The sequence below is a fragment of the Carassius auratus genome, chromosome 2, assembly GCF_003368295.1.
Source record: "Carassius auratus strain Wakin chromosome 2, ASM336829v1, whole genome shotgun sequence".
NCBI lineage: Eukaryota > Metazoa > Chordata > Actinopteri > Cypriniformes > Cyprinidae > Carassius > Carassius auratus.
This window is the reverse complement of record NC_039244.1, coordinates 28,347,042-28,367,590: the sequence shown is the minus strand read 5'-3', so window position 1 is coordinate 28,367,590 and position 20,549 is coordinate 28,347,042. Positions and strand designations below refer to the sequence as shown.

At 42.9% G+C, this 20,549-nt stretch overlaps 2 protein-coding genes across 10 annotated transcripts in view; one reads left to right on the top strand and one right to left on the bottom strand.

Moving 5' to 3' along the window:
• Positions 1–20,549, bottom strand: part of LOC113039354 (phosphatase and actin regulator 1) — a 38,552-nt gene that overhangs the window by 7,599 nt on the left and 10,404 nt on the right. For 3 of the 9 annotated variants that reach the window (XM_026197283.1, XM_026197286.1, XM_026197282.1), the window contains 5 exons: positions 18,091–18,255; positions 16,658–16,738; positions 15,610–15,690; positions 13,681–13,881; positions 1,793–1,979 (listed from right to left, as the gene is read on the bottom strand). In XM_026197283.1, the coding sequence (XP_026053068.1) occupies positions 1,793–1,979; positions 13,681–13,881; positions 15,610–15,690; positions 16,658–16,738; positions 18,091–18,255 (715 nt within the window). Of the gene's footprint in view, positions 1–1,792; positions 1,980–13,680; positions 13,882–15,609; positions 15,691–16,657; positions 16,739–18,090; positions 18,256–19,663; positions 20,389–20,549 lie in introns of those variants that run through there. The other 6 variants (XR_003274968.1, XM_026197265.1, XM_026197273.1 and 3 more) reach the window with 6 other exon arrangements.
• Positions 3,209–11,680, top strand: LOC113039346 (uncharacterized). The gene is made up of 2 exons (XM_026197244.1): positions 3,209–10,717; positions 11,077–11,680. Exon 1 carries the CDS (start codon positions 5,189–5,191, stop codon positions 9,497–9,499), a length of 4,311 nt encoding a protein of 1,436 aa, XP_026053029.1. The 5' UTR covers positions 3,209–5,188; the 3' UTR covers positions 9,500–10,717; positions 11,077–11,680.

Genomic DNA, 20,549 nt, shown 5'->3' with positions numbered 1-20,549 from the left:
TACAGACTTTTAAATTAAATGTTCCCTTCTGGTGGAATGACCTCCCCAACTCAATCCGAGCAGCTGAGTCCTTATCCATCTTCAAGAATCGGCTTAAAACACATCTCTTCCATCTTTATTTGACCCTCGAACTTTAACACTCTCTATTATAATTCTATTTTTTTTTTTTAATCTAACTACCTTTGTAATCTTTTTGTATTCTATTTTCTTTTCATTTATTATGCAATTTTGTGTGTGTGTGTAAAAAGATCTCTAACACTAGCTTGCTCTATTATTTTTTATTCTATCTGTTTTCTTTTTATTTATTATATTAGTTAAAATCCCATGCTACGTGTACAGTGTTAAGCTAACTGAGACTTGTTATAGCACTTATATATCATTGCTCTTTTTGTTGTTTTTGATTGCTTCCACTGTCAAATGTCCTCATTTGTAAGTCGCTTTGGATAAAAGCGTCTGCTAAATGAATAAATGTAAACGCAAATATTCATTACACACAGACTGATATATTTAAAATGTTTATTTCTTTTAATTTTGATGATTATAACTGACAACTAAGGAAAATCCCAAATTCAGTATCTCAGAAAATTAAAACTTAACTTAAGGATTTTTAGAAATCTTGGCCAACTGAAAAGTATGAACATGTAAAGTATGATCATGTGCAGCACTCAATACTTAGTTGTGTCTCCTTTTGTCTGAATGACTGCAGCAATGCGGCGTGGCGTGGAGTGGATCAGTCTGTGGCACTGCTCAGGTGTTATGAGAGACCAGGTTACTCTGATAGTGGCCTTCAGCTCTTCTGCATTCTTGGGTCTGACATATCACATCTTCCTCTTCACAATACCACATAGATTCTCTCTGGGGTTAAGGTCAGGTGAGTTTGCTGGCCAATTAAGAACAGGGACACCATGGTCCTTAAACCAGGTACTGGTAGCTTTGGTACAGGTACAGAGTCCTGTTGGAAAATGAAATCTGCATCTCCAAAAAAGTTGGTCAGCAGCAGGAAGCATGAAGTGCTCTAAAACTTCCTGGTATACGGCTGTGTTGACCTTTGACCTCAGAAAACACAGTGGACCAACACCAGCAGATGACATGGCCCCACAAACCATCACTGACTGTGGAAACTTTACACTGGACCTCAAGCAACGTGGATTTTGTGCCTCTCCTCTCTTCCTCCAGACTCTGGGACACTGATTTCCGTTATAATCATCAAAATTAAAAGAAATAAACATTTGAAATATATCAGAATTAATATAATATACAAGTTTCACTTTTTGAATGGAATTAGTGAAATAAATCAATTTTTGATAATATTCTAATTATAGGACCAGCACCTGTAGTTATATTACAAATTTATATTCATCCATTAACTCCCTTTACTCTTACCATTCCCTTAAAAATACATTTACTTCCGTTACATGTAGAATTTTAAATGTACATTTAAAATTAGAATGACTGCATTTTAAAAACTGTGAATTATTGTACTGTGTTTGATGGGCATGCATCTCTGAGTGAAGTCTGTGAAGCTATCAGGACTTTAAACATCACATGTATCTGATGATAGCACAAGCTGAACTGTACTCTCATGTCTAGGTCACCTGTCCCACTGCAGATACTCGGTGTCCTCTGTTATATCACGTGTGTGTTTCAGAGACTCTCATGATGTTCTGCTGTACAGTGATGAGAGCAGGTGTTTTCTGTGCACAGCATGCAGACGCTGGGATTATCAAATGCAATGCTGATTCTTTGCATGATGCATTCTAATGTATTAGATGGATGATTAGATGAGACGCACCTGTCGAGTCTCTGCATGGCGAGCGCCAGAGCCTTCTGCAGCTCGTCGATGATGCGGTCCGACGGGTGACTGCAGGGAGTGAACGAGAGCGCCGAGGAGGAGGACGAGTACAGCATCAGCTTCTTAGGAGGAAGAGGAGGAGACGGCTTTCCCTGCAGACACGACACCTTCAGCGTCTGACACGGGTCTGGACACACACACACACACACCATCAGAAACACACATGATCCTCAGGGCATCAACCCCACACTCATCGGTGCACGAGATTAGATCCACATTACAGCACTCGTGATCAATAACATTCTCATCAGCTGAATTATAATAAACATGAACTGAAAGATACAATATATGTGACCCTGGAGCATGAAACCAGTCATAAGGGTCAAAAATCGAAATGTATCCATCATCTGAAAGCTGAATAAATGATCTCTGCATTGATGTGTGGTTTGTTCGGAGGACAATATTTGTCTGAAATACAACTGTTTGAAAATCTGGAATCTGAGGGAGCAAAAAAATCTAAGTCGTTCATACGAAGTTCTTAGCAATGCATATTACTAATCAGAAATGAAGTTTTGATACATTTACAGTAGGAGATTTACTAAATATCTTCATTGAACACGATCTTTACTTAATATCCTAATGAGAAGAAAAATCAATAATTTTGACCCATACAATGACTTTTGTCTATTGCTCCAAATATACCTGTGCTCGGTGGTTAAACTGGCTTTTGTAGGGAGGGGGAGCCCTTATTTACGTTGGTCATCATTAAAAATAAATTGACTTAATGTGTTTTACACCAAAGGGGCTGTTTTTCCAGTATTCATGTGTAAGGTAAGGTTGAGGAGTTATTCAAACAAAGATAAATACTTTACAATTTTTTATTATTTTTTACCTTTAATGTTAAGAAGCAGGCAACGGATTTCACCCTCTGAAAATGTATGAAATTGAACATGTTTGAAAATATTGGTTGGCAAATATGTAAACATCTTTTTAACCCCTTAACTGTCAGTCACATCTTTGAAGATAGACTTGAAAGTGTAAAATTTTTATAATTCATGACTGAAAACATTTTGTAACATGATTTTGATGTGCCAAATACATGGTAATGCAATGTCTGATTTTAAAATGGGTTTTAAAGGATTAATTTTTGTATTTTAGGTTTTCAAGTGATATATGACTTCTGATGATTTCTAAAATGTGATAGAGAAAAAGGCAACGAGGAAGTCTTTTTTTTTTTAAACAAAGGTCAAAGCTCCTTTTGTAATGTAGATTTCTGAGGGTGCACTCGTCATAAATTAATCTATTACTTTTCCTACATAATTTTTAACAAAAAATATTGTTAAAATATATATTTGGGAGTTTTAGACCTTTCCAACGATATATAGTTGGTCAAGATTAGATTAGATTTGATTGTAATATAGTATAGTCAACGTAGGCATCCCGTATATGGGACGGGGTGACATTTAACAGGTTAAACAAGAAAATTATGTTGATTTGAGATAATCAGGGCCAATTTCTTTGGCAGTTATATTGTATGTTATATTTTATTTATAATTTGGGGAAGTCGTGGCCTAGTGGTTAGAGAGTATAACTCCTAAGCCTAAGGTTGTGGGTTCGAGTCTCGGGCTGGCAATACCAAGACTTAGGTGTACTTGAGCAAGCCACTGAACCCCCTACTGCTCCCCGGCAACCGCAGCATAAATGATGAACACTGCTCCGGGAGTGTGTGTGTGTGTGTGTGTGTGTGTGTGTGTGTGGACCCACTAACTTTACGAACATCAAAGAGGACAAAGTTTCGTTTTAGCCTAAATTAATTACAGTTTGTCGTTAATATTGCTATAGCTTCTTATATTTGTAATTCTTGTTCTTTTCTAAATACTGTTAATTGAAATGATTTGTTGTGGAGTGAGGAGAACTAAAATAGCTGTACAAAAGGCCCTCAAGGAATCAAGTATGTATATAGTTAATTCAGAAGCATTACCTACTATGTCCAGTACGTGGCAGTATACCCTCACTTACGTTCACTGCAAGTGTTGCATCAGCCGTAGCTGCGATTGCGTTATGAGGAAATTACCTTAAGCTCCGGTCAGATGTGGACTGTTAGCGCTTGATTCCTGCTAAATTCACCTGTTCTGATTATTCCTGAGTGGTTTAGTTGGTGTGCGTCAATGACGATATGTAAGTGCACTGTTTATTATTAATGTTACTTTGAGATTGTGTCTAGTCACTGTTTAATGCCGTGATATGTGACGATTCATCCTAATGCTAAGCTAATGTTGACTGGTAGTGAAAGACATCATTTGTACGAAGTTTGTCAAGCATTAAGTGATTATTCCTGGTGACTATTCATTCTGTAATTGTAATCAATGGCTGCAGTTGACTACTTCATAAAGCGGATTGCTGTTCTGTTGCTAATATATATTATCCTAATGTTAGTTTAATATTGTTCTAATGTCTTAGTGTGTGAGCATAATACTGTACTATTTGGGATGATAATATTACAGTTAGTAATTATTCCTTCTTTCTGTTCATTGTAGAACCGCATCCATATATATCTAATTGTATATATTGGAACCACAGAAAGAAATACCTTTATGCCATACCGTGCTGATTGCTGATTCTGACTCCTAAACATCCAAGTAAACCTACATCAACCTGATGCTGTCTCCCTGAGTCGTGACTGACATCCTGTAGCGAATGCAACATATTACCAGTTAACTAGTTCAATCCTGTCTCTTCCGAACATTGTGGTCCTTCGAGCCGGATGTGATTTGCTACAGTGACAGCATGGTTGATGAGCATCAGAGAGGAACTGTTCCAGAGGCCATACGGCCAAAACGCCAGACACGTCACCCTGCCTGCTTTGATGATTTTGAAGTGAACTATGGAGGTTATCAGAAACGTAACAAACATCCTTATACTTTAAGCACAGCACGGTATGAGCACAGACAAAACCAGGAATTCAGTGAGAGCAGAGGAGGTACACAACAGATGGCACATCGTACCCCACCTAAAGAAGCAAACCCATCATCAGATTCAACTTCATATCCCTGCCTTCCAGATTCAAGAGCTCAGTCCTTCGGAGCCTTCCAGTATCGCACTGCTACTAGAAAGCTACCTTAAGCTTCTACTCCCTTCCATGAACAGACCGCTAACGACCAGTATGCCCCCTACAGTCCACTCAAGGTTCAAATAAGTACCAGTGCTCCACCTACCTTGTATGGAAAGGGTGCTTCGCTTGACTCGCATGCTTCTCCTTCATATGTGGGTTCCCCTGATCCTTATTCACTGCCAGCTAGGACTCCGCATTATTCACATTATATTGTGAGTCATGGTGCTAATGACCCAAGTTACCCACCTCAGCAGCAGAGAGCCTCCCTGACTGAGCCACAAAGCATGATGGTTTTGATTGACAAAATGATGGGTCAGTTACAGCTAATGAAAGAAGAAGTTGCATCAAAGCATGGCACCCCTAGCAGATCACCACCCAGACCAGCACAGCCTTATAAAGAGCCACCTCCTGTGCATTATGAATACCCTGACCAACAATATGCTGCTGACCGAGTTTATGGGCCATTTGACAGATTCCAGAGCGGCTACGTGCCTGCGCCGAGATCAAAGATCGATATGTACCCTCACTCAGTGACCCTATCTACTCAGAAACCCAAGCCTTCTTGGGCAGAGCAGCCTTCCATCCAGCTAAAAGAGTCAGCTGCAGAATACCGTGGTCCTAAGCCCAGTATACCCTACCTGGTGCAAAAAGATCCAAGCGAGTTTGCTCGCCTGAAGCTTGCGCTCCACAATCTGCTACCTGAAGATGCGTCAGAGTTGTTCAAGTTCCAGATCTTGGTGGACCATCTGCAACTGGAAGAGGCAAGACTGATTGCGGATTCTTTCCTTAACTCTCCATATCCTTATACAGAGACAATGGCTGCCTTGACAGAGAAATTTGGTAAGCCTCACCAACTTGCTTTGAGTAAGATTGCTCGAGTAATGGATGCACCAGATGTTCTTCCAGGAGACCCTGAAGCCTTCGAAAGGTTTGCATTACAAGTTCAAGCCCTGGTAGGACTGCTGAAATCCCTGGGACCAGATGGGGATGCCGAATTGACGTGCGGTTCTCATGTGGTTCGTCTGCTGACTAAGCTGCCACCTGATTTAAGAGCTGCTTTCAGGAGACAAATGCTGCCTAGTCAATCCTCAAGCTTTACACTTCCAGAGTTCTCCAAATGGTTGCAAGCTGAATCATGGTGTCAAAGTAGTGATGTGGTGGGAAACATTCAGATGAAAGGTTGGCCAAAGCAAAGGTCTGATAAACACAAAGAGCTAAGGTCAAGACCAGCTACTGTACTGCATGGAGCAGGCAGCCCTGCCACAAATACAACTTCCTCCCCAATCAAACCTGCCACTTTGCCAGAGAACAAGGTGAAAATTAAAGCTTATTGTCCCTATTGTGAGAATGCAGACCATTTCCTTAGTCAGTGCGTCAACTTCCAGCAGCTCACGACCGAACAAGTGAAGCAATGGATTCAGACTAACAAACGCTGTTGGAAGTGTGGAAGGGCACATTTATCTGCACAGTGCAACCTGAAGAAACCCTGTAACAAGTGTAGAGGGAAACATTTGCTGATACTCCATGACATCAATTACAAGTCAGTCAAAGATAATTCCCCAGCATCAAGTTCCACTGCGGAAACTTTATACCTGGACAAACCTGGAACAGATAGCCGGGTTCTGCTCAAGGTAGTCAGAGTTCTGCTGAAATATAATAACCGCACCTTGGACACTTATGCCATCCTAGACGATGGATCCGAACGCACCATCTTATTGTTTGCTGCAGCCCAGAAACTGAATCTGAAAGGGGAAGAGGAGAAGCTATCCATTAGAACCATCCATCAGAAAGTGTCGCAACTGCAAGGCTCAAAGGTTTCATTCAGCATCTCTCCAGTGGCGCAATCACATAAGACATACCATATCAAGCAAGCCTTCACAGCCGACCACCTAGGGTTAGCTCAACAATCCTATCCTATGGAGGCCCTTGTAAGTAAGTACAAACACCTAAAGGGACTTCCTATCCAGTCCTTTGAGAAGATTCACCCACTCTTGCTGATTGGTGCTGATCAGCCTCATCTAATCACTCCAATCGAGCCAGTTAACCTGGGACCACCTGGCGGGCCAGCTGCCATCAAAACAAGACTGGGTTGGACACTACAGGGCCCAGTGAAGCTTCTTCTGAATCCTCTTCATCCTCAACAGGTCCTTTTCACCTCTTTGTCACCCAAGCATACAGAGCTGATGAGAAATGTCACAAAGCTATGGGAACTGGACATTCTCCCCTATCGTAATGAGAAACAGGTCACTCGCTCCAGAGAGGATCAGGCGGCCCTTGAAATCCTGAACAAAGGAACTGTGAGAGTTGACGTGAATGGCATTCAGAGGTATGCCACCCCACTGTTGCGTAAATCCAGTATGGCTTGTCTTAACGCCTCCGAAGAAGCAGTAATGCCACTCCTTCGTAGAACTGAAAGGCATCTCTTGAAAGACCCAGAACGAGCAGCTACCTATTCGGCGGAGATCAAGAAATTGTTGGAGGAAGGTTATGTGGCCAAACTCGATCCAGACAAACCACCACAGAGCCTTGAGCGGTGGTTCATACCACATCATATGGTCATTCACAATGACAAAAATCGACTGGTATTCAACTGCTCGTTCCAGTACAAGGGAATGAACCTAAATGAGTCCCTTCTACCTGGCCCAGTACTAGGTCCGTCACTCCTTGGAGTCCTGATAAGATTCAGGGAGCATTCTGTATCGGTGAGTGGGGACGTGAAAGGAATGTTCCATCAAGTTCGACTTCTGGAACAGGACAGACCTATCCTGCGATTCCTTTGGAGAGATATGGAACGAGACAGAGAACCGGACATCTATGAATGGCAGGTGCTCCCATTCGGCACTACTTGCAGCCCTTGCTGTGCTTCCTATGCCCTGCATAAACATGTCCTTGACAACACAGAGTCGGGTGATGACCTGCAATTCACTATTCAAAGGAGCTTCTATGTTGACAACTGTCTTCAGAGCCTGAACACGGCCGATGAGGCCAGAGGGCTGATTGACCGACTCAGAAAGCTACTGGCAAGTGGAGGATTTAACATCCGGCAGTGGGCTTCAAACCAACCTGGAGTAGTAAGCCATCTACCTAAGGAAGCTCAGTCTGCCAGTACCGAACTGTGGTTGTCACAAAGGGAAACTGAAGTTCCTGAATCCACTCTGGGTCTGCACTGGCACTGTCCCACAGACACTCTTAGGTACAAGCACCGTCCTTTAGAGTATGGACTACCCACAATGCGCAATTTATATCGGGTTCTCGCCAGTCAATATGACCCATTGGGCTTCATTCTCCCCTACACGACCAGAGCGAAAATCCTAGTTCAGAAACTGTGGGCTAAGCCGAGAGAATGGGACGATCCTCTATTTCCTGATGAACTTTTGCAGAGCTGGCTACAGTGGGAGGCTGAACTTAAGTCTCTTTCCTCCATTACTTTTCCTAGATGCTATGTGACTCCAGAAATGGACAATGATTCTGTAAGGAGAGAGATACATGTGTTCTGTGATGCATCAGAAAGGGCCTATGGTGCAGTCTCATACCTGAGAACAGAGAACAGTCAAGGCAAGGTACAGTTAGCATTCCTAATCGCACGCTCCCGAGTTGCACCCAAGAAACAGTTGTCAGTTCCCAGACTTGAACTCTGTGCCGCACTCTGTGGAGCTCAGTTAGCAGAGATGCTAAGGAAAGAACTTACACTTGAATATCACAGGATTACCTTGTGGTCCGATTCCACCACAGTACTTAATTGGTTGCAGTCAGAGTCCTGCCGGTTCAAAGTCTTTGTTGGCACCAGGGTTGCAGAGATACAAGAAACTACAAATCCACAGGATTGGAGGTACGTGGACTCTGCTCTGAATCCTGCAGATGATCTAACAAAGGGAAAATCGCTTGAGGACCTAGCCACTCCAAACAGATGGAGCAATGGACCCCCGTTCCTTTTAATGCACTCTGATCACTGGCCAAAGAGACCTGCTGCCAGCTGTCTGAAAGATGACTCAGAGTTACGCAAGTCAACGTTTTGCGCCCTAAATGTAGTGACCTCCAAAGCAGAAATTCCTGATGCCAGCCAGTTTACAACTTACAGAGAATTACTGGAAGCTACTGCACGATGTGTCCATGGGGTGGCAAATGAAGAACCACTGACAGCTGGAGACTTCCTACAAGCAGAAATCCTTCAGTGGAGAGCATCTCAGCTGGATAGTTTCTTTGATGACTTCCAATGCCTGAAACAAGGTAAACCTCTCCCTTCTAACAGTAAACTACTCACCTTGAGTCCAGAGCTGGATAAAGAGATGGATGTTATTCGAGTAGGGGGAAGACTTCGACGAGCCGAAGCACTCGACATAGCAACTAAGCACCCAATTGTCCTTGACCCTAGTCATGCCCTTACCAAGCTCATCATTCAAGATTATGACCACCAGTTGAAACATCCTGGCCCAGAGAGAGTCCTGGCTGAAGTCAGAAGGAAGTTTTGGATTCTGCGTGGCAGAGAGGCCATCCGCAATCACCAGTTTCGATGCACTGACTGTCGGAGATGGAGAGCAAGCCCAAAAATCCCACAAATGTCAGACTTACCTGTAGCTCGACTTCAATTATTTTAGCCTGCATTTTATTCCACAGGAATGGATTGCTTTGGGCCCTTCTCACTAAAGATTGGACGCAGAGTGGAGAAAAGATGGGGAATAATTTGGAAGTGTTTGACAACCAGATGCATCTACTTAGACATACTAGCAAGTATTGACTCTGATTCCTTCCTTATGGCATTTAGGAGGTTTGCGGCACGTAGAGGAACACCATTCGAACTTTGGTCTGATCAAGGGACTAATTTTAAAGGCGGGGAAAGAGAATTGCATGAAGCCTTCAAAAGTATGTCACCTGAGTTACAGCTACAGTTAGCGAAGCAGAAAGTTCACTTCCGCTTCAACCCACCTGGAGCCCCTAATTTCGGAGGAGCATGGGAACGGGAGTTACGATCTGTTAAATCAGCTTTGTATGCTTCTGTGGGTGCTCAATCTGTTACAGAGGAAGTCCTCAGGACAGTGTTAACTGAGGTAGAGGGAATACTGAACTCCAAGCCTCTTGGATACCTATCCTCTGACGTTTCAGATATTGATCCTGTTACCCCGAATCACCTTCTCATGGGGCGGCTTGACGGCTCTCTCCCACAAGTTGTATATCCTCAAAGCGAAATGATCAGTCGGAAACGATGGCGCCACAGTCAGATCCTCACTGACTTATTCTGGTCTGCGTTCATCAAGTACTATCTACCCAATCTGCAAACTCGATCTAAATGGCAGAAGGATGTCGAGGACATTGCCATTGGAAACGTTGTTATGCTGGTAGACCCCCAATTGCCTAGAGCTATGTGGTTGATCGGAAAGGTCACCAATGTCATGCCAAGTTCAGATGGGCATATCAGAACTGCGGAGGTGCTCATCAAGGGACGGACTTATACCAGACCAGTTTCAAGGATGATTGTACTTCCTGCCATTCCTGATGACACAGATACCTCATAACTGCGGGCCATTTATCAGGGACAAATTTAGTGCCTAAATTTGGGGGTGGCTGTACAAAAGGCCCTCAAGGAATCAAGTATGTATATAGTTAATTCAGAAGCATTACCTACTATGTCCAGTACGTGGCAGTATACCCTCACTTACGTTCACTGCAAGTGTTGCATCAGCCGTAGCTGCGATTGCGTTATGAGGAAATTACCTTAAGCTCCGGTCAGATGTGGACTGTTAGCGCTTGATTCCTGCTAAATTCACCTGTTCTGATTATTCCTGAGTGGTTTAGTTGGTGTGCGTCAATGACGATATGTAAGTGCACTGTTTATTATTAATGTTACTTTGAGATTGTGTCTAGTCACTGTTTAATGCCGTTATATGTGACGATTCATCCTAATGCTAAGCTAATCTTGACTGGTAGTGAAAGACATCATTTGTACGAAGTTTGTCAAGCATTAAGTGATTATTCCTGGTGACTATTCATTCTGTAATTGTAATCAATGGCTGCAGTTGACTACTTCATAAAGCGGATTGCTGTTCTGTTGCTAATATATATTATCCTAATGTTAGTTTAATATTGTTCTAATGTCTTAGTGTGTGAGCATAATACTGTACTATTTGGGATGATAATATTACAGTTAGTAATTATTCCTTCTTTCTGTTCATTGTAGAACCACATCCATATATATCTAATTGTATATATTGGAACCACAGAAAGAAATACCTTTATGCCATACCGTGCTGATTGCTGATTCTGACTCCTAAACATCCAAGTAAACCTACATCAACCTGATGCTGTCTCCCTGAGTCGTGACTGACATCCTGTAGCGAATGCAACATATTACCAGTTAACTAGTTCAATCATGTCTCTTCCGAACAATAGCCTAGCGGTCCTTCTCAAATTTCCCGGAAGCTGAACAGTTTTCATTTGCTATATTAACCTCAGAATAACTCTTAGAATGAAATTTGGAGTCCAACTTTCGGACGCATGTACAGCGTCACATTTACCATTACTCTTTATTCTTTATATTAAATACAATTTTAGCATCCAGATACGTCGGGAAAAAGAAAACATTTGGATTCGTGCCGAAAGAGAGGTAGGCATCAGCTTCACCTTAGATTAATTTGTTTTTGGATTGAGGTTTTTATAGCCTAAACTAATAACTGTTTTTTATAATGGGTTTAAACATTTAGCTTTAGATTACAGGCATTTTAGCCTTTATTATTTCGGAAGTAATACATCTAATAAAATGCGACGTGAGCCACATTTGACCTCAAAACGCAATCTTATAATGTTTTTTTTTTATTATTATTTGAACAATGCACAGAAAATGAACAGAAACATTAAAATATTGATTCTGCTCGGAGTGAACCCATTGATTTTTTTTTTTTTTCATTTTCAAGTCCTGCTAAAAACTGAAACTGTTAAGATAAGATAAGATAAGATAAGATAAGATAAGATAAGATAAGATAAGATAAGATAAGATAAGATAAGATAAGATAATAGATTTTATTATATGATATTGGTTTGAGACAGAGTATTTTATTTAGTGGAGAACTTTGCAGCAGTATTTTATTTCTTATTCATTTTTTATTTCATATATATTTTATTAAAAAGTATTTTAAAAAAAGTGTAAACAAATTGTAAAAAAAGTTTTATAGTAATAAACAACCTGCAGTTTAATGTTTGCATTTCTTTCCATTACTGTACCGAATATGAACCGAACCGTGACTTTAAAACCGAGGTACGTACCGAAGCGTGATTTTTGCGTATCGTTACACCCCTAAGGGACAGAAATCTCTCAGCTTTCATTACAGTATCTTTGCAGGGTTTCTGCAGGATGACTAATGGTACATTTAAGACCAAATCAAGACAACTGAAGGAATAAAATACAGAATAAAGTTCTCTAAATGTAAATGTCTAGGAGTTTGAAATACAACTTCAAACAGATCTCCACTCCTTTAATTAATCTTCTTGAATAAAACCCCTCAAGGCTCTAGTCTATGTTCTGTAAACAGAGCTGCTCTTCTTCACGGTTTCTGTCATGTTTCCACTTCAAAGCATTCCTGAATCACAACACATTTAATGGAGAAACTAAATGACATTTCTGCAAAATTGTATGTGTAAGTTTATGATTTAAACAAGAACAAATATCTGCCAATAAATCACAGAAAAAAAACAACTTAATTCAAGGGGAAAACACATTTTCACTCCCCAATGACAGATAATTATTCTTGTTTTAAGCCTAAACTGATTTCATTTTGTTCACTTCCAGTCTTATTGGTTTGAAACTTTCGAAACGATTGTGTTTGTGTCTCACCTGTGCTGTGATTGGTCAGTCTGGAGGTGTGTGTGTTTCACCTGTGCTGTGATTGGTCAGTGTGGAGCAGGTCTGTGTCTCACCTGTGCTGTGATTGGTCAGTCTGGAACAGGTCTGTGTCTCACCTGTGCTGTGATTGGTCAGTCTGGAACAGGTCTGTGTCTCACCTGTGCTGTGATTGGTCAGTCTGGAGGTGTGTGTGTCTCACCTGTGCTGTGATTGGTCAGTCTGGAGCAGGTCTGTCTCACCTGTGCTGTGATTGGTCAGTCTGGAGGTGTGTGTGTTTCACCTGTGCTGTGATTGGTCAGTCTGGAGGTGTGTGTGTTTCACCTGTGCTGTGATTGGTCAGTCTGGAGCAGGTCTGTGTCTCACCTGTGCTGTGATTGGTCAGTCTGGAGCAGGTCTGTGTCTCACCTGTGCTGTGATTGGTCAGTCTGGAGGTGTGTGTGTCTCACCTGTGCTGTGATTGGTCAGTCTGGAGCAGGTCTGTGTCTCACCTGTGCTGTGATTGGTCAGTCTGGAGCAGGTCTGTGTCTCACCTGTGCTGTGATTGGTCAGTCTGGAGGTGTGTGTGTTTCACCTGTGCTGTGATTGGTCAGTCTGGAGGTGTGTGTGTCTCACCTGTGCTGTGATTGGTCAGTCTGGAGCAGGTCTGTGTCTCACCTGTGCTGTGATTGGTCAGTCTGGAGCAGGTCTGTGTCTCACCTGTGCTGTGATTGGTCAGTCTGGAGGTGTGTGTGTTTCACCTGTGCTGTGATTGGTCAGTCTGGAGGTGTGTGTGTTTCACCTGTGCTGTGATTGGTCAGTCTGGAGCAGGTCTGTGTCTCACCTGTGCTGTGATTGGTCAGTCTGGAGCAGGTCTGTGTCTCACCTGTGCTGTGATTGGTCAGTCTGGAGGTGTGTGTGTCTCACCTGTGCTGTGATTGGTCAGTCTGGAGCAGGTCTGTGTCTCACCTGTGCTGTGATTGGTCAGTCTGGAGAAGGGTTTGGGCGGCAGGGCAGGAGGCTGTTTGTGGATGAGCTGAGGTTTGGCCGGTGGCTCCTGAAGGTCACTGGGGAAGGTGACGGTTTTCTTGGGAGGAAGTGTGAGCGACTTGAGCGTGTTTTCCTGAGCACGGAGTCCACCGTCCAGAGCCGCACGGAACTCAACAGTGGCTGAGGAACAAAGTGTTCATCACCATTAGAAACACGAGGAACATCTGTCTCATGAGACTCTAATGCCTGCTAACTCTGAGGAGAAAGAGGACGATCTGAGCTGGACACAGCCGATCAAAGCACATTACTCCGCTCATGAAGCACCTCGTTATCTGAGCTGAACTCATTAAAAACAGTCAGCAGCTAAAGCAGCGATTTCATGCTATGTTATAGCTTTCATGTGCTGTAATTATCTTCTGAAGGTCTTCAGTCCCATCATCACACTACACACAGACACGATCACTCTAATCAGATTTAAGCATTTTCCTTCATCAGATATTAGTTTTGTAGAATCTGCTCCACAGATAAAGGGTAAACAACAAACACATCCAAAAACATGTGAGATGACAATGAGAGTGAGAATAGTGAGACATTTTCTGCAGAGTGGTTTACTTAATCTTCCCAATCTGGCAACCATTTGCACACACTCTCTCTTCATTACATAAGAGAACACACACACACACACACACATGCTCACTCACTCACATGCACGCACGTTCCCTCACGCTCACTCGCACGCACTCACTCACATACACACACACGCACACACTCACTCACTCGCACACACTCACTCGCTCATATACACACACACACATGTACACACTTACTCACACACGCGCTCACTCACATGCGCGAACGCACGCTCACTCACACACGCGCACACACGTGCACGCACGCTCACACACAGACACTCGCACACACTCACTCACACGCACGCTCACTCACTCACACGCACGCTCACACACTAACACACACACATATGCACTCGCGCGCACACTTACTCTCGCATTCACACACACCTCACCTTCTCACACTCTCACATACACACACACCTCACATTCTGTCACACACTCACGAAAACACTCACAAACACCTCACATTCTCACATACTCGCGCGCACACTCACTCACTCTCACATTCACACACACCTCACATTCTCTCATACACTCACGAAAGTACTCACACACACACACCTCACACATTCACACACTCATTCACACGCACACTCACTCGCAGACATGCTCACTCACTCACACACACTCACTCACTCAAACACACATACACACGCACACTCACTCGCACACACACAAACACACTCGTATGCTCACTCACTCGCACGCACACTAACATGCACACATTCACACTCGCACACACACACAAGACTCACTCGCACACACTCACATACACACACGCACTCACTCACTCACAATTACACGCACACTCACTCGCGTACACACTCACTCGCACACACGCACTCACTCACACTCGTAAGCTCACTCACTCGACCGCTCACACTAACACTCACACACTCACTCACACGCTCACTCACCACACACACACACACACACACTCCCTCGCATGCATGCACACGCACACACTCACTCACGAATGCACACTCACACTCGCACATACTCACTCACACGCGCACTCATGCACACACGCTCACCTACACACACTCACTCGCACGCTCACTCACACGCACTCGAACACGCACACACACGCACGAACGCAAACTCACACACACACACACGCTCACATACTCACACTCATGCACGCACTCACTCACACACACACGCACGCTCGCTCACACACGCACGCAGGCTCGCTCACACACACTCACTCACACACACACGCACGCTCACTTACAAACGCTCGCTCACACACACGCTCACACACACACACACTCACCGGTCCTCTGTCTGTCCTCTGCGGTCCTCTCACAGTCAGACAGCAGTCTGTTCTCTGGAGTCACAGCCGTCGCTCTGGAGTCTGATCCAGAACAAACACACCTCAATCAGATGCATTTCTGCACATTAATAATACGAGCTGCTTTTAGAATTTCAGCAGGATATTCACATGAACTAACAGACATTATTTAGTAATAACATTTTATTTTAACCTTTTATTTTGAACACTTAAATAAGAAAGACCATTTCTGCCACTGGATTACATTTTTTTTTAAGTAACTGTGACTTTTTTTGCTGTATTCTGAGTTTACATCTCACGGTTGATGTTTTTTTTTCTTTTTTTGATTGGCTGACTCTGCGTGTCCAATAATACTACACGTGGAGCTCTCTGGAAAGAGTTATGAGATGAAGTGAGCTAACGGTGAAGAGTGCTGTCTCTGGTCTTCTACTCAGATCTGCTCTTCCAGACGATCACAGTTACTGATCTCAGAACTGCAGCTCTGTTTCTGCTTTCATCATACAACAGCAGAAAGAAGAAATAGATTCCTCTTTTAGCACCAAGGAAATGCAGAGTTCTGAAACGTACAGCATGTTTTTCTAGCACAGTGACTGCTCATATGTCAAAAGATCAGGGAGAATCAGATTCTGTTTGTTATTAAAACTATAAAGAATTCCTTAGGGAAAGCGAGGAATCAGCAGACATTATATATCTAAAAGTATAATAAGGTCTATATTATTGTATTTCAAACTGTCTGAATATGATGCATTTATTAGCCACGCTGTGCAAGTGCCCTACATAAACACTGTGATGCGATGCATTATGAAACATTACTAAAAATAAAACAAAAAAACGTACCATTAGAAACTTCAAAGTAGCCCATAATTCATCTTCTAAAATTACTTCATTTGGAAGAAATGTGCAGTTACAAACGCAGTTAGTACGAACATCAGTTTTGGTCTTTAGCTGTGGCTCAGAAGGACTACATGCGTGATGTGAACATGTTTTTAACGTGTGTTAATGTCAGATTTGAGATAAACAGAAACAGAACCTTTCTCAAAGATCTCCTTCAGCACTCCTCGCTTGATCAGCTCGTCTCGGCTCTGACGCACAGACATCTTCCTCTCCAGAGCTGAAAACACACACAAACCCCAGGTGAAGAACATCAGGAGCGCTCAGCGGTTCCTCAGATAGTGTGTGTCCTGATCCAGATTCAGTGTGTGCTACAGTAGATGTGTGTGGAGCGCTGATCTGGAGTCAGTATGGGTCTACTACATTCTCCTTCAATCGTCTGATTGATACTTGAGGTTTTAATCCAGACGAAGCTCTTTTAGTGTAATGCTGTCAGATCTCTCCTGATTGTGATCAAGTAAAGGTCAGAATAAGGTCAGTAATATCTCCAGATGAACTCCTCCTGGTTGATCTGTGACTTTATAAAGTCAGTTATCAGACAGATGTTCACACTGCAGTCACTTGAGAATTATTCCCTCTGAACAGTTCTGAGGTTAAACCAGTTATGATTATTAATGAATATAATCATCTCAGATGAGTCTCAGCTGAACATCTGATCTCAGACTCAAGCGGCTCCTCACTCGTGTGTAAATATTACTAGTGATCATCACAATGCATTTGATTCAGTATTTTACATTCATGATGTGCTGATGATTTTTGACTTTTGCATTATTGAGACACTGTTTTCCAAATGAATGTTGTTCAGTGCTTTGACGCAATGTATTTTGTTTAAAGCACTATATAAATAAAGGTGATTGATTGATTGATTGATTGATGATTTCTCCTGTTTTTCAGTTTTGTGCCGTCACTGAGAGAGCAAACGTTCTTCTCATTTATTCCTGGACTCATGTGTAAGTGTGTTATGATGCAGAGGTAATCTCACACACACATAACGTGATCAGAACAGGCCGGCTGTGCACACACATCTGTCCTCTGATGAAGGACAGATCTTCCTCCTCACTCAGACGCTGACTGCATACATCTAACTCTAATCTTCATCTCACACTGACAGATGTTTGTTTCAAGCGTAAACTCACTTCACTTTGTTCAGTTACTCAATCTTGCATCTCCAGCATCTGTCTCTTGATTTAAGGAGGTTTAGATATTTGTACAAAAAAACGAGACAAGAACACTGAGGAAGAGATTCATGCTTTGCAGTGTATGCAACGTTTAAAGCCACGACTTTATGAATTAAAGACTTCTGCTCCAGTTTAAGGCCTTCATTTGTGGAAGGATGAATCCCATGAACACATTACACTCAGACACAGAAGATGAGCAAAGCAGGAGAAATTAAATACAAGCCGGTCTTTTTCAAGATTAATGAAACCATACAGTGCATGAACTGATTCAATCTGAAAGCAATGCAAGTCACTGTGGATGAAAGCGGCTGCCCAACACATGAATCTAAATGTACATATTATTATGCATTTGTCTTATATAGGGAATATTAAACAGAAATAGAACAGCATGTACCGGTTGACCTCTGCTTGAACTTCTCGCTCTGCTTCTTCCTCCACTTCCAGGGTTTGAAGAGGCGTCCCAGAGTGGCAAACCTGCTCCTGCAGTGGATGGGTGCCGCGTGTGATCCGGACACCAGGGACTCGGGGTGGATGGAGGCCAGTTTCTCCACCTCCTCTGCTGTAGAGGAACACAGAGTCTCAAGATGATGATGCTCTAGAACAAACAGCTTCGGGCTCTACATTGTCTCTCATTTTGTGCCGGTGTGAGTAATGCAGAACAGAAGTAGGTCAAATACAGTGAAGACGCACAGTACTGACACACATCACACACACTTCCACTACAGCTCCACCTGAACACACACACACACACACACACACACAGCTCGAGAGAAGACTCAACGTGACGAGCAGGGCATTTATAGCTCATCCTAATCACATTAACACGTGTGATGCACATTAATCAAAGAGGATTAAACAGTGGATTATTATGACGGCATGTTTGCTGATGGACACACAGCAGTCATCATCCATCTCGAACGTCTCGTGTGAAGAGAGGAACATGCTGCACACTTTGACCTGAGACTTCACCGAGACTCACGACTGGAGGATGAACTGATCAAACCACAGACAGACGATCATCTCAAGAAGCTGTTCACACGCTCACTGCTCAAAACCAGCTTCTGTTGGATCACTATAGATCACTGTCTGGATGAACAAACGCGTTCACAAACCCCTTCAGACACACACAACTGCAACACTTCAAGCACACGCTTTTAAACGAACACTCAGACACTTACAGAACAAGTGATTCTCCCCAAACCAGCCTGAACCAGTTAACCCTTCCCTAAACACTAACTTTACAGTCTGTGTGAATTCAACACTGACTGAATTGAGTATTGTGATGTACTTCAGAGCAAATTTTGACTTCCAAGAATAAAAAATGTTTTCCCCTCTGGATCATCTTGCATGAATTGATTGTTCACCACGAGACAAGTATTGTGTTAAATTAAAGAGAGTCAATTTTGATTCCAGACACATTTCAATCTCAGTATAGAGTTGTTTACACGTCGCTGATTGAGTTGACCAATGACAATGAAACAACACACACCTGACTTTGAAACTAATTTCCTAGAATATGCAAGACTTCAGATCATCACCCACTACAGTAAAATAACAGTGCAGTAAATGCTGAAACTATTTGCACTATAAACCAATATATAATTTACAATAACAATTAAAACAATATGCAAATGTGTGCAAAAATAGAACGAAAAAGGAATCCCTTGTGAACGGCAGCGTTCACACACAGAGATGCTCCAAACCGGTTTCAGTCCTGCTCTTTAAACACACCTTATTAAAAACGCAACGCTCCTGGCGCTTTACGCGACGCATGTGCGTCAGTCACGTGTGTACACGAGGACAATAAGCAATAACTAAGAACAGAGAACTCAAGAACGCGTCCTAAGACGCAACATGCATAGGCTACTGTTGTAAACCAAAGAATTAAAGAAGTTGAACGCGGATCCCAGGAGCGCGTCCTGTGCGAACAGCGCTGTCCGCTCGCGTCGCGTCGCGTCGTTACTCACCGTGCTGCGCGTGGCTGCCGCGGCTGCAGTTGCTGCATATGTGTTTGATCTCTTTACCGATGTGGCAGTGAATCATGAAGGGCATGTTGTTGTGATGCTGCTGTGCGAGATTCTTGTTCTCCTTCCTGTAATTCGGAGACATCATCCTGATCAGACTGAAGCCCTTGTTCTTCGGCGTCTCCATCGCGTTCCTGCCCCAGATGCCGTGCATGACTGTGTGATCCGCCGTGGACATGATGATGATGATGATGATGAACGCGCTCCAGTCTCGAGATCAGCTGAGGGAACGCCCCCTGTGGAGCACACACTGAACTGCAGCAGGGCCGTGTCTCAATCCCAGCGAGCTGCCTGTCTGTACTGCACTTCTGAGCCCTAGAGATACCAGAACACGGTGTGGGGCTGCAACTAGGTCTGATGCACAGCTAATGAAACACTACAGTGATGTAACACACACACACACACACACACACATTATGATATACACATTATGAGCTGAATTATTCTGACCCCACTGCCGAATACCCAAACGTGTTCACCATACTAACATACAGTCCTGCTGTTTCTGCAGCATGTGAAGTCTCAGTATGCATGGAGTACATCTGCTGAAATGTGCACTACACTACTGTATCCACAGAACAATGTTCTTGACTTGACCTTCTGTTTCCAGTGCATCAGCTGTGATTATTTACATCTTGTTTGACTCCTCACTTGATCAGACCACACAAAACTGGGTAAAAATGTAAAATGATCTGATCTAAACAATCAATTTAACATTAAAGTATTGAGGTCATTTGTAAGAGTTTGAAGCATTTATTGCTATATACTGCCTCCAAACAGTGCTATTCTAACCTTTTAAATGATAGCATGTTAGCATACCACTTGACCT